Source organism: Ursus arctos, unplaced genomic scaffold, assembly GCF_023065955.2.
Source record: "Ursus arctos isolate Adak ecotype North America unplaced genomic scaffold, UrsArc2.0 scaffold_29, whole genome shotgun sequence".
NCBI classification, from domain to species: Eukaryota; Metazoa; Chordata; class Mammalia; order Carnivora; family Ursidae; genus Ursus; species Ursus arctos.
In genome coordinates, this window is record NW_026622974.1 from 27,820,442 (window position 1) to 27,836,745 (window position 16,304).

A 16,304-nucleotide genomic window follows, 5' to 3' on the forward strand; every position below is an offset into this window, starting at 1 on the left:
CATAAGTCCATAGTGTTCAGTGTTATCTTGACTACTTCAAGATCACTATTCAGCAACCCTCAGTTAAGAGCCATTTATCCTTTGAGGCTCAAAAATTTCAATTATAGTTCCTTCAATCAACATTTAGGTCCCCTGCTTTCCCCTTCCCTTTGTACACGTTGATGACTCTCACAAAAGATTCTGAGTCTTACTCCTCTTGTCATCCTGGGGGTTTGACTGTCCCTGTGATTGATCCATCTAATGTGTACTATCTTTTTTCTTTTTTCTTTTTTTTTTAAGAAAGGTTGCATGGTGCTCCATTTTTAATGTTTTTTTTTTTTTTTAAGATTTTATTTGTTTATTTGACAGAGAGAGAGAGAACACACACAAGCAAGGGGGGGCAGCAGATAGAGGGAGAGGGAAAAGCAGGCTCTGATGCGGGGCTCGATCCCAGGACCCTGGGATCATGACCCGAGCTGAAGGCAGATGCTTAACTGACTGAGCCACCCAGGTGCCCCTAATGTGTACTATCTTGCAATCACCACTGTGGCATCAGTAGTTACCAAAGGTCATTTTTATCACTGGAACACTGCTCCACTTTTAAAATTTCAAATGCCTAATATACCTTGTGTATTCCTTCATTCCCTTAAATCTTTCGAATATCTTCTTTGTCCTTCCTAGAGACCAAATATCTTCTTTGGTCTTGATTTCTCCTGGTTATTCTGGGTTATCAGCTCCTTCTGCCTTTTCTTTCCCCCAATACCTGGCCTGGACCATATGGTTAACCAGTTTGGTAGAATTCTTTCCTAGTGCCTTGTCCTTCCATGACATCTTCTCTGGGATATCTTGACTGTTTATCTTACCCCTCTGTTTCTATATCCCACAAATACCTTAAATTCAACATGTTACAAACCAAATTTACGATCTTCTCTTTCATTAAACCTTGCTTTTCCTTAATATAATTTTATCGATATATGATTCCTTGAATTGATACAATTTCAAAGCTGTGTTAATGAAATCATCATCTACCTAGATGTCTACATCAGAAACCCAGAACTCATCCTTAATTCCCTTCTTTCTTTCTGTCAGAGGTGGAACAGCATGGTGGTTGGGAAAGGAATAGACATCAAATACTTCTGGCTTTATGAACCTGGGAAAATCAGTCAATCTCCCTGAGCCTCAGGTTTTCCACCAAAATATAGGAGTACTAATATTACTGGTATTACAGGTCCATTATGAGGTTAAATTCGGAAACATAAAATGCTTAGTACATGTTTAGCACTAAGAAGTCTGCAATTAACCTATTATCTATTCCTCAGATCCAGTTTGGTCATCAGTTATTTAGCAGTGACAGTATTAATTGCATGCCTAGCATGTACGGGGCAATGAGGTTTCCGCTTGGTCTAGGAGGCAAAACAACATATAATTAGAAGCGTGTGCTAGGACTGGGCTGGGAGAAGTACAGCGTGCCATGGGCACACACAGAAGTCATCCAACCAAGAGGCAGAGCAGAATCATGTCTTGAGCCTATCCTTCCTCTCCTCTGCTTGGCTTCAGGCCCTTGTCAGTGTCTCCTTGACCTTTGCAATGGCCTCCTAACTAACTTTTGCCTGCCTTCATTTCCCCCACCTCTGAACCATTGCTCACACTGATGGCAGAGTTGTCATTATAAAACATGGGCTACATCATGTTTCTAATTTATTTTAAAACCTTCAAGAGGTCAAATTTGCTTAAAGGTTTAATCTGGCTCCTTCAGTGTGGGATATGTGATGTTTTAATGTCTGGACCTAGCCATTCTTTCTCTTCTCATTTTATGCCACTACCTAATACTCACTGTCATGTTCTGGACGTACTTTTGTGCTTAGCTTACTTTTCCCCTGCCCCTGTATGGGGTCTGTTTAACTGGAGACTTAGAGAAAATGGAATGTGCAAGCAAACAACAACAACCCTGCAAAATGAATTTTTCCCCCAGCCATATTATTTTCATCGTCCAGGTTCTGGGTAAGGTCAGCCATTCTGTGCACACTAGACATTTTATATAGGCCTCTTATCACTCTTACCTTGTTTATTACCATTTTCTATTTGTCTCCTCCATACTCTATGAGTAGAACTCACTGCATTCATCTTTGTATCCCTGGTAACTGCTACAGTATATTGTTTTGCATTTTATTATTTTTTAAATATTTTATTTATTTATTTGAGAGAGAGAGTGCACACGAGTGGGGTGGGGGGTAGAGGGAAAAGGAGAAGCAAACTCCCCGCTGAGCAGGGAGCCTGATGCAGGGCTCGATCCCAGGACCCCAGGATCATGACCTGAGCAGAAGGCAGATGCCTAAAGTCTGAGCCACCCAGGTGCCCCTGTTTTGCATTTTATTTTGAAATAATTTTAGACTTATAGAAAAGTTGAAAAAAGTAGAAATAGGTGATGGAAATAGAAAGAAAGCTCTTAGTATAATGCGGGACAGGATGCAGTGTTACGGCCTTATTAGATGACCTGTTCCTTGAGAATTTGGGATCTACTGTTTCATGCTTATTTTTAAAAAGTTTAGATATGTAAACAATTTGGAAAATTAAAACTCTTCCTAAAATGGCTTAGGTTATATTGACTTTTTTTGGAAATGTGTCAGTCTGTATGGCAACATGACTTTTTTTTAAGCTTGTAAACTGGATGATTGTAACATCTTGTGGCTGGTGTAGCCATTGATAATGATCATTAGGGAACGGAAAAAAGAATAGCAAAATTAAAGGGAACTTTAAAAATGTGATTTAACTTGTTTTTTAGCAACTGTACTCTAAGTAGTTTTTCAGGTATTGGTTGTACAGGCAGAGAACTTTTTTTTTTTAGTTTGGTGCTGCTGTAACTGGCCTCAGAGCCTTGGGTAAGTCACTTGACTTCTGTGGGTCTCAGGTGTCTTATGAGAAGGTTGAATAAGATGAACTCTGAAGTCCCATTCAGCTGAGAGGTGTTGCGGTTCTGTGGACTAAGTTTATAAACATCCTCTATGTGACTTTTTCCCTAACAGTCGTCAATGTTGATTTTTAGATGACAGTGTAGAATTTGCCGAGAGGTTTGCGGAGGAAACTGAAGGATACTTGGTAGATTTTCATGACTTCTCTTCGGTTAGCAATCCACGTATCAGAAAGCATTTCCCAGAGACTTGGATTTGGCTAGACACCAATATGGGGTAAAGATTTATCATGTTCTTTGCTCATACCTGTTTTGTTTAGTGTTTGTTTTAAATAAATTTTGTGTTCTTTCTAATGTTTAAGTACAAACTTATTGTGATGAACCACGAAATAGACCAAGAGGCTTTTATTTTAGAATGATATTTATTGTATTTAAATGTAGTGTTTAATAAAGCCACGTGCAAATTGGGGCAGTGAGCGTACCATTAAGGAGAAGATAGACCCTCTTCTAAGGAAGGGTGTGTTTAACTTTCCTGAAGTTTCATGATTCTTGTTTGAGAAAATTGCTGAGAGTACACTTACTGTTTTGGGGTGGGAAGCACTCACAATTACTCTCTCCACCTTGCGCCTTCTTGTCAAACATCCCCGGGAGCCACAGGAAGAAGGAGCGCAGGTGGTGGGAGGATTCAGCGTAGTTGACAGACCCTGAGCTATCCGGCCTGATGAGTGAGCAGATGAATCATGAGATCTTCACATATTTTATAGTCAGCCGTGTATGGAAACTTGAAATAAGACACAAGTCAAACCTCAAAAAAAAAAAAAAAAGTCATTGATTGGGATACAGGGGGCAACTTTTATGCAAATTGACAGAAATAAATCAAGTTAAATTTGAAAATAGATATTTATTGTCTCTATACAAATTTATGAAAATAGTGGTCATTCTGAAGCTACAAACAGTGTAGAAAGCTTTTAGGGGAATATGGGTCAGGAAGCAGTGTGACAGCCTTATTAATGACCTGTTGCTTGAGAATTTGGGATCTGCTGTTTCATGCTTACTTAAAAAATTTTAGATATGTAAATAATTTGGAAAATTAAAACTTCTAAAAATGGTTTAGGTTATGTTGACTTTTGTTTGAAATGCGTCAGTCCTTGGTGTTGTGATTTTTATTTTTATCTTGACTTCAGTTCTAGGATTTACCAAGAATTTGAAGTTACTGTGCCTGATTCTATCACTTCTTGGGTAGCCACAGCTTTCGTGATCTCTGAAGACTTAGGTCTTGGACTAACGAGTACTCCAGTGGAGGTAGTATATTAAAGACCTGCTTGCACATGTTAAAGCGCCCAAAGCAAAGGAAGTGTCAACTCTTCGACGGATTTTCAAAAAATGATTGCTTATGATGTTGATCAGTGTTTGGAGAGTCCTTGGCTTTTCCTTTTTGTTTTTCATCGGTTTTATACTTTAGAGTGTGAGCTGTATTAAACTCCTAAAAGTGCTATGTCCAGATTAGATTTGGATAAAAACTTCATTATTGACTGAATCTAGCTATTTCCAAAGGCCAGAAGAGAGAGAGTTTCTGTGTATTCCCTCTGAAAAGGATGGGCAGACCTTCTCAAGATGTGCCCTAGCAGACATGCCTTCCCATTTCTGGTCAAATTGCATCGCATGTTACTTCCTAAACCAGTTGCTGGCAAGAGGACTATAATGATCATGTTTGGTCTTAGACCAGTAGCTCTCACCTCTTTCATACCTGAAGCCCCCTTTTTATAACATATATATATATGTGTGTGTGTATGTATATATATATATATATATATATATATATATATATATATATATATATATAATTTTTTTTTAAATAACAAATGTACTTTTAATTGATCTGCAGATAAAAACTACTCAGGGCAAGTCAGCAACCATGGCAGCCCCTGCTCTGTTGAAGCCATGTCCTGTATGATCTTCAGGACCTAGGTTAACAGGCTGTTTGCATTATTTCACAGTATTAGAAAAACAAGGCATTAAATCAGTTTAGATGAAATGTACTGCTGGCAGCCAAATCCAGTCCATTATATTCCATGTTTTTTCTTTAGTTCTCCTACTTTGTTGACGTAAGCTTTCATGGTGTCTTTACCATCTGGAATGAAAGTCATAGAAAATATGGTATACTTGTATACTCAAAAAGTCACTATGATGCCTTAAGTGAAATATTCAGGAGAAATGAAAGGAAAGCAATGTGTAGTAAAATAGTATATATTACACTCTATAAGTGGTTGGACATAGCTGCACCAGAAGGCATAACTCTTTAAATATTTACTCCATGCATAGACCCACCCTGTGTGTAACAGCTGCAAGTGAAGTTTGATATACATGTACTGTTTTAGCAACTCAGCAACCGTGAGCGGTACTGCCTGTGGTGATGTCGATCTTTGAAACCATGAACAACTTTTGGTAAAGTTACAAACAAAACAAAGTGCAGTCTTCTCTTGATTACAAGATAGTTGTATTTGTGAAAAATTCAGTGTGTATTGAAAAATGCTTTGGGTTTATATATAAGTTGGAATCAGGTTGTAAGTTCAGGTCATTACAAGCACATACTCTACGGAAATGTCTGAAGAGACATTCAAGAATGATGAGGGACACGGGACAGTTCTTCATTGTCTGGGACTGTCCTGAGCATCACAGACTTTCACCCACTACCCTTCAGTCATTGTGACAATCTAAGACACTCCCACAGTGTCACACTTCTAGAGGCCAGTGACAACCATGGGCCTAAACTAATAATGATTTATTTTCAGAGGCAGGATAGTAGTTCAGCTTCCCTGTAGGATTTGGTCAAGGTCTCAGGATTGGGTCACCAATGAGAAAGTACATGCTCACGTATATGTTAGAAGGTAGTAAGCAGAACATCACCTAGACTTTCCACATGAGTCTCAGACAGGGGCTGTTGGGTCTGGCCAGTGGCTCTAAAGCAGATTGCTGGAGTCATTACAGCATAGTAGGTGAGGAGCTTGGCTTTGGCATCAGACATGCTGGCGTCCTTTTCTGGCTCCTTCATTTACTAGTGATGTGACCTTGTACTAGTTACAGAGATCTCTGAACTTCAGATTTCTTTTCTGTAAAATATGAACATAGAACCTGCCTCATAGGAGTTGTAAGGATTAAATGAAATAATCTGTGTAAAGTACCTATAAACTGTTGGGACTACATCAAAGTAAAACGTTTTTGCACAGTGAAGGAAACAGGCAACAAAACTAAAAGGCAACCTACTGAATGGGAGAAGAGATTTGCAAATGACATATCCGATAAAGATTTAGTATCCAAAATATATAAAGAACTGATAAACTCTGTACCCCCAAATCAAATAATCCAATTAAAAAACGAACAGAAGACATGAACAGACATTTCTCCCAAGAAAAAATACAGATGGCCAACAGACACATGAAAAGATGCTCAATGTCATTGATCATCAGGGTAATACAAATCAAAACTCCAGTGAGGTATCACCTCACACCTTTCAGAATGGCTAAAATTAAAAACGCAAGAGGCAGCAAGTGTTGGCGAGGATGTGGAGAAAGGGGAACCCTCTTACACTGTTGGTGGGAATGAAAATTGGTGTAGCCACTGTGGAAAACAGTATGGAGGTTCCTCTAAAGATTAATTAGAACTACCCTATGCTCTAGGAGTAACACTATTGGATATTTACCCCCAAAATACAAAAACACTAGTCAGAGGGATACATGCACCCCCATGTTTATTGCAGCATTATCAACAATAGTAAAATTATGGAAGCAGCCCAATAAGTGTCCGCCAATAGATGAATGGATAAAGGAGATGTGAGATACACGCGCGTGCACACACACACACACACACACACACACACACATGCCCAATGGAATATTATTCAGCCATAAAAAGAATGAAATCTTGCCATTTGCAACAACATGGATGGAGCTAGAGAGTATAACGCTAAGTCAAATAAGTTAGTCAGAGAAAGACAAATACCATGTTATCTCACTCATATGGGGAATGTAAGAAAAAAAAAGATGAGCAAAGAAAAAAAAGGTAGACAACCAGGAAACAGTCTCTTAACTATAGAGCAAACATGGTTACCAGAGGGGCGATGGATAAGGGATGGGAGAAACAGGGGATAGGGATTAAGGAGTACACTTATCATGATGAAAATAAAATAAAATAAAATGATTAAAAAATAAAGTCCCTGGATCCTAGTAGGCACTTAATAAAATGTAGTGATTACTATGTTAAATAACATAAATCACATCAATTTATCGTCATTGACTTGGAATAAATTGGCTGTTTGTTTTCCATTGATAAGCAAGTGGATATTTCTATGTGGAATTATAAGCTTCACAGGTTTTGTGAGATTTGCTTTTAATTGCATGAAATGTGAAGCATTTTGACTTGAATAAACTATGTATTCATTGTGTTCTTTCCAGCTACAAGCCTTCCAACCATTTTTCATTTTTTTGAATCTTCCTTACTCTGTTATCAGAGGTGAAGAATTTGCTTTGGAAGTAACCATATTCAATTATTTGAAAGATGCCACTGAGGTAATATATTAAAGGTTTTATTAATCATTCACACTTCAGGAAAGAATGGAGAAAACACACAGGGGTTGGGTTGTTAATGTTTGGGTATCTGGGGATCTAGACATTTTATCCATTTCTGAGAGACTGAAAATAAACATAATTTGTCAGTGATTTTTTTCTAGTTATTAATGTCTAAGGATAGTATTAGCATCTATACATTCTCTTCTTCATTTCCAGCACAGGTTTTCCACGTTAGCCACATGACTTCCTTGCTGTCTCTGAGGCACGTCTTTCTCTTTCCTGCCTCCTTGTATTTTTTCCTAGTCCTCCTAGCATCTAGAAGGTGTTGCTTCTTCTCACTGCCGTTCTGTGCTCCTTGCAGTTGGCAAGAACTTACTCCTTTCAAGACCTGGCTTGAAACTAGGATGCTTTTCCTCACCCCTTCTGTTATGTGTTGTTTCCATGTTTATATAGTGTATTCCATTTTGAATACCATGTATTCAAAACAAGGCTTTGTTTTTTGAGTCATGTGCTTTATGTTTCCTTAGTTAGTCAGTTCCCTGGAAGGCAGGATTAGGCCACTGTTGGTGTTGTGCCCAGTGTAGTACTAACCAAGTGATTGATTTTTTTCTGCCCTCAGAGTAAGTAGGGATAATTAATCTCATTATATGAAAATGCCACAATCTCTTTAAGCACTATGTTTATAAATAGTTATTTGTAAACTACTTAAAAAAATTTTTTTGGGGTAAGATTTTATTTATTTTTTTTGAGAGAGAGAGACAGCACAAATGTGGGGAGGGGCAGAGGGAGAGGGAGAGGGACAGGCACCCGATGTGGGGCTCAATCCCAGGACTCTGAGATCATGACCCTAGCCGAAGTCAGACACTTAACACACTGAGCCATCCAGGTGCCCCTAAATTGTACTTTTTAACCTAGTCAACAGTGATACATTGTAAAGAGCAAAAGATCTGGAATCAGAAGGCCTGGATTCAATGTCCTGCTCTAATACCAGCAAATAAGTTAATAGTAGTTTCCTCATATATAAGATGGGACTAATAATTATCCCTACAGAAAATATTTTGAGAAACAGATGAGACAATAAATGGAAAACAGTTCATAAAGCGTAAGGCCTAGATAAATGCCCTTCTTGGTAAGATTGGCAACTTTGACATACTTTACAAAAGTTTGCAACCAACATATGCTTCAGGACTAAAGTCTGCGTCATTCTTTCCTTGGAATAATTTTAGCAGCGATTCTCAATGGATGTAATAACACTTCATCCTGTTTGTCTTAGGTTTTTTAAATGGGACCAGCGTCTATAGGATGACGCAGTTAAACCAGGCTGGTGGCAATACCATGACATGAAATAACCTTTCTGGGCACGTCCTTCCCACTCAAAGGCTTTGGATAGTAACAGTTTAATGTCAGTGGGAGTTTAATGTTAGAAATGGAACTGAAGAGTGCCCTTTCCCCACATATCCTGAGTGGAGGAGGAGAGCATAGAGAAATGAAGTTGTCCCTGGTACTCTCTCGTCCTGTCCTTGGCTGCATTTCCGTCTCATCTTCCTCTAGTCTTGAGCCTCAGGGATTTAACAGTTCTTAACGTGGTAATAAACCAACACTTTCCTGAGGAACATTTATTATATAAAACTTTGGATAATTTTCCTTCCAGGTTAAAGTAATCATTGAGAAAAGTGACAAATTTGATATTCTCATGGCTTCAAATGAAATAAATGCCACGGGACACCAGCAGACCATTCTGGTTCCCAGTGAGGATGGGGCAACTGTTCTTTTCCCGGTTAAGCCCACACATCTGGGGGAAATCCCTGTCACAGTCACAGCCATTTCACCTACTGCTTCTGATGCCGTCACCCAGAGGATTTTAGTAAAGGTAAATATTTGAAGTTTCCAATAAATGAGACAAATACATAATTGAAAAGGAGACAGAAGGTGGTTTTTCTCTTGGTTAAATTTGTTGGTAAGATCTAGTAGGCCATCTCCTCCCCCTCCTGGTATTGTCTGATTGTTTTCTTATCTGTAAGTAAAGATATATAGTATGTTTTGGAAGTAATTGCCAATTTCCTCGTTAGCTTTATGGTATGCCTGTATAGCGAATCTCTTTTGCCGTCAATTACATTTAGAAACTACGTTACGTTGGGGTCCTGTTAGATCATGCCAAGTTGATACGTACGTTTTGAATTTTGGAGTTCCTCAATACAGTTAGGAGAAATTTCGTAGGATTTTTTTTTTTTTTTTTTTTTTTTTTTTTTAGAGATGGTATTATGCAGTAAAAGACAGCTCAGCCTAGTGGATAAGCATTTGTGTTCTGGGATGAGACAGCCAGGGTTCAAATCCCAGCTCTGTCAAGTGTGAGTTTGGGCAAGGTATTTAATCTCTTTTTGGATAATAATAGGATTTACCTCAGAAGGTTTTTCTCATCACCTTTGCATTTTTCTCCTTTGTTATTTCATTTGCCATTTCATGAAATGTTTTGTTTACTCTAACTAGAAAGTAAACATTGGAATCAAAACCAGTAGTTATTTATCTAATTGTACACATACTGCAGACACAGTAGGCAAGATGTTTATCTTATTATTTGCATAAAGTTCTCTGTAAACAGATGAGTAGAGATGAATTTAATTGTGTTCCTTTTCTTCCAACAGGCTGAAGGAATAGAAAAGTCGTATTCACAATCCATCTTGTTAGACTTGACTGACAATAAGTTACAAACTCCCGTGAAAACTTTGAGTTTCTCATTTCCTCCCAACACAGTGAGTGGTAGTGAACGAGTTCAGATCACTGCAATTGGTAAGAATACAGTATATCATCATCACTACTGATTTATTTGTATATGACTACATGTGTCTATATATGTACTTATAGATGTGTTTTCTTATTTAGTCCTAATGAGAAGAGGTCGCAAAAACTTTTAGCTGGTACCAACTGATGAGTACAATAGAAAGAATAGCAGATATGTGTCCTAGATCAGTTCTTAATCACAGTGTGCCTTTGAATCACGTGGGGATCTCGTTTAAAGGAAGATGCTGGTGTAATAGGCCTGGGGTGGGGCCTTGGGTTACGCATTTCTAGCAAGCTCCCAGTTGATGCTGATGCTTCAGCTGGATAGACCGCTCTTTGTCGAGCAGTGCCCGCTCTAACGTGGCTGGAGGGAGGGAGTATTTTTAAGAGCAGAGCTTCTGGCTTCTGTGGCTCTTGACCGCCGGTGCCTAATCAGAATTTTCTGTGGAGCTTTGTAAAAACACGGGCTGTACTTTCAGCCTACACGATCAGAATTTCTTGAGCTATGGCTAGGGTGTGCGTATTTTGAAAAGGTTTCACAAGTGCTTCTGATGACCAAAGGTTGAGCACTATTGCTTAAAGCAGTTCTCTGTGCAGAAGGTTACAGCGGGAAGCAACTGACTTCACCCTCTCCTAGTCACTTTCTGGCAACCCCAAATATTTTTTCATCAGTTGTTAAACATAGCTTCCACACAAACGATTTGTTTATATAGCTGCACTTCACAAATAACTGAAGGAAATGTTTAGATTAATGAAGATTAAGGAATCTCAATAGTTTGTTAGGTTTTCAAGATGTCAGGACCTAAAGCACTTTTTCAGAGATTCTTTTAAATCTCATCTGTAGGTGTAATGGTTTCCATTATAACTCAACCAACCAGTCCTCCAAAAGAGGACTTTTTGGGAGCCTTAGGTATACTTCTTTTTTTTTTAATGTTTTTTTATTATATTATGTTAGTCACCATACAGTACCTCTCTGGTTTCTGATGTAAAGTTCGATGATTCATTAGTTGCGTATAACGCCCAGTGCACCATGCAATACGTGCCCTCCTTACTACCCATCACCAGCCTATCCCAATCCCCCACCCCCTCCCCTCTGAAGCCCTCAGTTTGTTTCTCATAGTCCATAGTCTCTCATGCTTCATTCCCCCTTCTGATTACCCCCCCTTTCTTTATCCCTTTCTTCCCCTACTGATCTTCCTAGTTCTTAGGTATACTTCTTAAGAAGAATTAGCTAAGCTCTCTACTCAGGGGAATAAAATTGTCCCATAGTGTTGGGATGCTAGGAAGTGCAGCATACACATGGGGGGATGCAGTTACACACGCACACACACACATGCATGTGTGCACATGTACATACACACAAAGGGAAAAGCCTTGAAGTTCAAATGTATTCCATCACTCCTTACACTGGAATGAGTCTATGTTTGGTTATTGAAATACTCTTGAGGTTTGATTTTTTAAAAAAAATATTTTATTTATTTATTTGTGTGTGTGTGTGAGAGAGAGAGCACACGTAGGGGGAGCAGCAAGCAGAGGGAGAAGTAGACTTCCTGCTGAGCAAGGAGCTTGATGCAGGGCTCCCTCCCAGGACCCCGAGATCATGACCTGAGTCGAAGGCAGACGCTTAAGGCAGAGGCTTAACCGACTGATCTACCCAGGCGCCCCTCATAGTGGGGTCAGAATTAGAACTCAGCCTCTGTATTTCTGAAGTTTTACTTATTTCCCTGAGTCAGAGTGTTAGAATGTGGGTAGAGGTGTCTTTTAAGCAGGCATTTTGTTTAATTTTATATTAGTAATTTTGAAAAATATTCCTAATCCTTTTTGATCCTGAGATTCTTTGAAATACTTTTACATGTTAATTCTACTTTGTTTTTGCTAAAGAGAACACATCGAAAAATACCACAATCCTTGCCCTTAAAAAAAAATCATTTCTCAAGTGTTCGTAGTGTATTAGTAAGAAATCAGAGTGAAGTTCTAGTTATGTGAAGAATACTACTAATAAAACATTTCTTTCCTATATAAAAATGATGGTTTCCTAATGATCAGTTCCTGACATTTTTGTTCCAGAGTGATTTTTTAAACGTATTTTGTGCCTGGTGTATGCCACATCTTTACCTGAGCTAAACGTCTGATTTGTCCCATAATCTACAAGTTCAGTGCCACTGTGTTCTCAGTCACTTGACCAGTCTTCTGAAAGCTTGACGTGAAGTTTGTACTCTGTTCTGAGCGGTGGAGTGATCATTGCTTCAGCGTCAGCTGCCTCCTGGACTCAGAGGAAGTCTCTTGGCCACCAGCAGCTATGGTTATTGAGTATTTGCCGAATGTATTGAATCTCTTGTGCTTTCAGGGGATATCCTCGGTTCTTCCATCAATGGCTTAGCCTCATTGATTCGGATGCCTTATGGCTGTGGTGAACAGAACATGATAAATTTTGCTCCCAATATTTATGTTTTGGATTACCTGACTAAAAAGAGACAACTGACAGAAAACTTAAAAGAAAAAGCCCTTTCATTTATGAGGCAAGGTAAGCATTTTAGAAATATACTTTCATTTGTAAATTTCTTTCCTTTTTTTTCTCTTTCCTTTCCTTTCCTTTTTTTTTTTTTTTTTGTTTAGGCAGAGTCTACTCTAGACCATATTTCAGTATAGACCAGTTTATCCTTGCTGTGTGACTGTAGGGCTAGATGGTGTTGGAATGGGCTACAAGTACAAGCCGCGGGAAGCTGTCACCATTCTTCCTGCAGCTAATTGTCACTAATTGCAGCTAACACGTTAAGGAGTTAGTGTCTAGAGGGGTTTGTATTTTAAGAAGGGACCTGAAATTTTGTAAGAATTAAATGAAAACATAGGACACCTGGGTGGCACAGTCAGTTAAGCTGTCTGACTCTTGGTTTCAGCTCAGGTCACGATCTCAGAGCATGAGATCAAGCCCCACATCAGGCTCCATGCTCAGCGCAGAGTGTTCATTTATTCATCGCGCATTTGTGGAGGTCTGTTGGCGCCGGCGTCAGCTCTGCCACTGAGGAAACGGAGGAGGTCAGGGTGGTTCTTCTCAGGGAAGACAGTCTCTACACACACACGCAGGCAGTGTCATGGGGTGGGCACCTTCTCAGTGCACTTAAAATCAAGGAGGTGGGAATTCGGAGGGCACAGTTTGTATGGGGAGGCCCTGCTGGTCCCTCAGAAGATGCCACACTGGGAGTTACTGTCCCCTGACTCTTAGGCTGCCTGTGTTTGCAGACACCATATGCGTTGTGTCTGCCCCTTGCAAATGACAGCAGTTGTCATTAGCTGAGTGCTTCGATGTGCCAGACAGTATTCTAAGCCCTGTAAACCTAATGTCTCATTTAATGCTCACAGTGTTAGTGCTGCCCTCCTATTTTTACAGATCAGGAAACTGAGATACAGAAAGTTAATCAACCTGCCCAGGGTCAATAGCAAGGGAGTGGCAGAGCTGGGATTTGAACTCACTGCCTGACCCCAGAGTCCATGCGTTTCATGTCCATACTTAGACAAACACGTTTTTAATAATAATAATGTAAATTTGTTTTCCTTAAATACTCCAGAAGCCAACCCCCTAAAGTTACAGTCTTGGTTTTACATTTCCTTGTTAGGGGACTTCTAGCAAAATCTCTGTGTGGCTGAGTTTATCTGTCTACACAATTTGGGATACCTGCTGCCCCTCAAACTCATGAGGATTAGAATGGTTTATGCAGAATGCTAAAAAAATAACCCCTTGTTCAATATAATCTAAAAATCAAGTCAACACTTCCCAACTCCTAAGTGTTTCGTTTATTTACTTTTTTGGAAGGAATGGGTTAAATGCAAATAGAGGCAAGTTGTTAGTGGTTTTGCTGACTTTTCCACAGTTAAGAATTAGAAAGCTTAAAGACACTATTTTGATGTGAGCTTTTCTTCCAAGTTCCCTCGTTATGTAGGGACTTGTTTACCCTAAACTAAATTTTATGTAATAATGGTAATAACTAACCCTGTTTAAAGGGTTTACAAATGTTTTCATTTAGTTCTTTTTTTCCCCCTTAAGAGTCTCTGTTTATTTATTTATTTGAGAGAGAGAGAGAGCGCGTGCGCAAACACACTTGAGTGTGTGCATGGGGGGAGGGACAGAGGGACAGGGAGGTAGAATCTTAAGCAGACTCTGCGCTGAGCATGGAGCCTGATGTGGGGCTTGATCTCATGCTCTGAGATCGTGACCTGAGCTGAAACCAAGAGTCAGACAGCTTAACTGACTGTGCCACCCAGGTGTCCTATGTTTTCATTTAATTCTTACAAAAACCCTGGGAGGTGAGTGTACTGATATTATTTTCATTTTACAGATGAGGAAACTGAGGCACAGAGAGGTTACATAAATTACCCATGATTACTCCCAGGTGGTCTGGTTCTGGAATTCATGTTTTTCCTCAGATCGGAATGGGATAAGTTTACTTTGCAACGTTCTTAGGTTGTTAGTAGCCATAAGCTTAGGATGGAAAAGGTCCAGTAATTGGCCAAGATGATTGAGTGTAGCCAGTGTACAAGAGCTCTCAGTGGACCTTCTGATAAAATAGTAAGGGGGGAACATGGGCTCCTATAGGGAAGGAGACAGCAACCGTTAGAATCTGAAGTGTCAGGTTAGAGCAGAATGAGCTGTAAGATGTAGGATCCAAGAGGATGAACTGGTTACAGTCCAAAGCTCTCCCTGGGGTGGACTGGCACAGACAAGGGCTGAGAGGGAGGAAGGGGGTTGTGAGTCAGGAACCACGTGCTGCAGGAGTGGACAAACTGAGGGAGACCAGGGATTGGAATCAGAGCTGAGTATGAACTGAGTACTGCTGTGGGGAAGGAGAGAGTGGTGTATTTTCCCTCAGATTAGAGCCAGGTCCTGCAGGCCTGGGATGTGGTTAGGTCTTGAAATTCTCAGAGATCTACCAATTGGTACTTTCCATACAGAGCTGCCCATTTAAGGTTATCCTCCTTCATATATATATTTGTGGATTAGTCATATTTAAACATATAAATACAAGAGCTGCTTTTTTCAAGTTCTATTATAATTAGGTTTAAGAAGCAGTACTGAGTGCTCTCTGTGGTACAGTGAGTGCCATGCTAAAAAGAAAAATGAGGTTTTACACATTACCATAATGGTTATACTTAAGGAGGTGAAAAATATTTGGAATTGTCATAATTTAACTGCATCTTTTAAAAACAAGATTCTGGCTTGTATTCAAAATTCAGTATGACTGCCTTCAAGTAGAAAATAGATAGGAACTAGACTGTTGCTTTATAATTTGATACGTATTCTTTGGGATAATTTAATAAAATAATATAAAATATTTTAAAAAGTACCCCATAATTCAGTGTTTTATATGCTTTATGAATTGTAATGTTGGCTCATCAAATATTAGTGCTATAAAAAGACAGAATGAATTTTCTAGTTTGAACCATTTAAGGAATGATAAAATGATAAAATCATCCCTTAAAGATAATTTGAGTTGTATTCTAGGTACTTTGCTCTGGGATAGCAGAGGTCCTAAATAATGAATGCTCCAAATCCCCGGTGTCTGTTTTTTTTCCCCAAAAGGAGCGCTGGTCCCTCAGGCCAGCCCTAGCCAGGCTGAGGGCCAACCTGCAGTATTTCAAAGCCGTCCCCCGGGGGGGGGGGGGGGGGAGGGCTGCATCTCCTTGATGTATGGGAGCCTTCTTCACACTTGCTAGTTGTTAGAAAGTGCAGAGAACCACAGGGCAGAGAAAACATGGTTCTCTGAAGGCCACGTAGTCTTGCAAGCTGCTGTGGGCATGAAGATCACTATTGCGGGGACGTAGGCAACCCCACCTTGGGGGACAGGAGAACCCCGTGGTTACCGTGCCAGCTGTGGAGGCGGTCATACCGGGGCTCTGAATCCTGCCTCCCGCTTTGGGCTGGTTTCCTCCAAGTCTTGTTTTCCCACCTGTAAGATATGTAATAAAGTACCCACTTCATGGGGGCTGTTTTGGAGATGAAATAAGATATTTTAGCACTTGAATACAGTAAGTGCCCAGTAACTGTTAGCCATACTGTATACAGTTAGTAGCATCTGACC

At 39.7% G+C, this 16,304-nt stretch overlaps 1 protein-coding gene across 1 annotated transcript in view; it reads left to right on the forward strand.

Annotated features, from left to right (window-relative positions):
- CD109 (CD109 molecule) overlaps positions 1–16,304 on the forward strand; it is a 129,171-nt gene that overhangs the window by 80,675 nt on the left and 32,192 nt on the right. The window contains exons 18-23 of the mRNA XM_026507073.4: positions 3,023–3,164; positions 4,072–4,189; positions 7,339–7,452; positions 9,104–9,322; positions 10,095–10,239; positions 12,578–12,754. Coding sequence (XP_026362858.2) covers positions 3,023–3,164; positions 4,072–4,189; positions 7,339–7,452; positions 9,104–9,322; positions 10,095–10,239; positions 12,578–12,754 — 915 coding nt within the window. The remainder of the gene's footprint in view (positions 1–3,022; positions 3,165–4,071; positions 4,190–7,338; positions 7,453–9,103; positions 9,323–10,094; positions 10,240–12,577; positions 12,755–16,304) is intronic.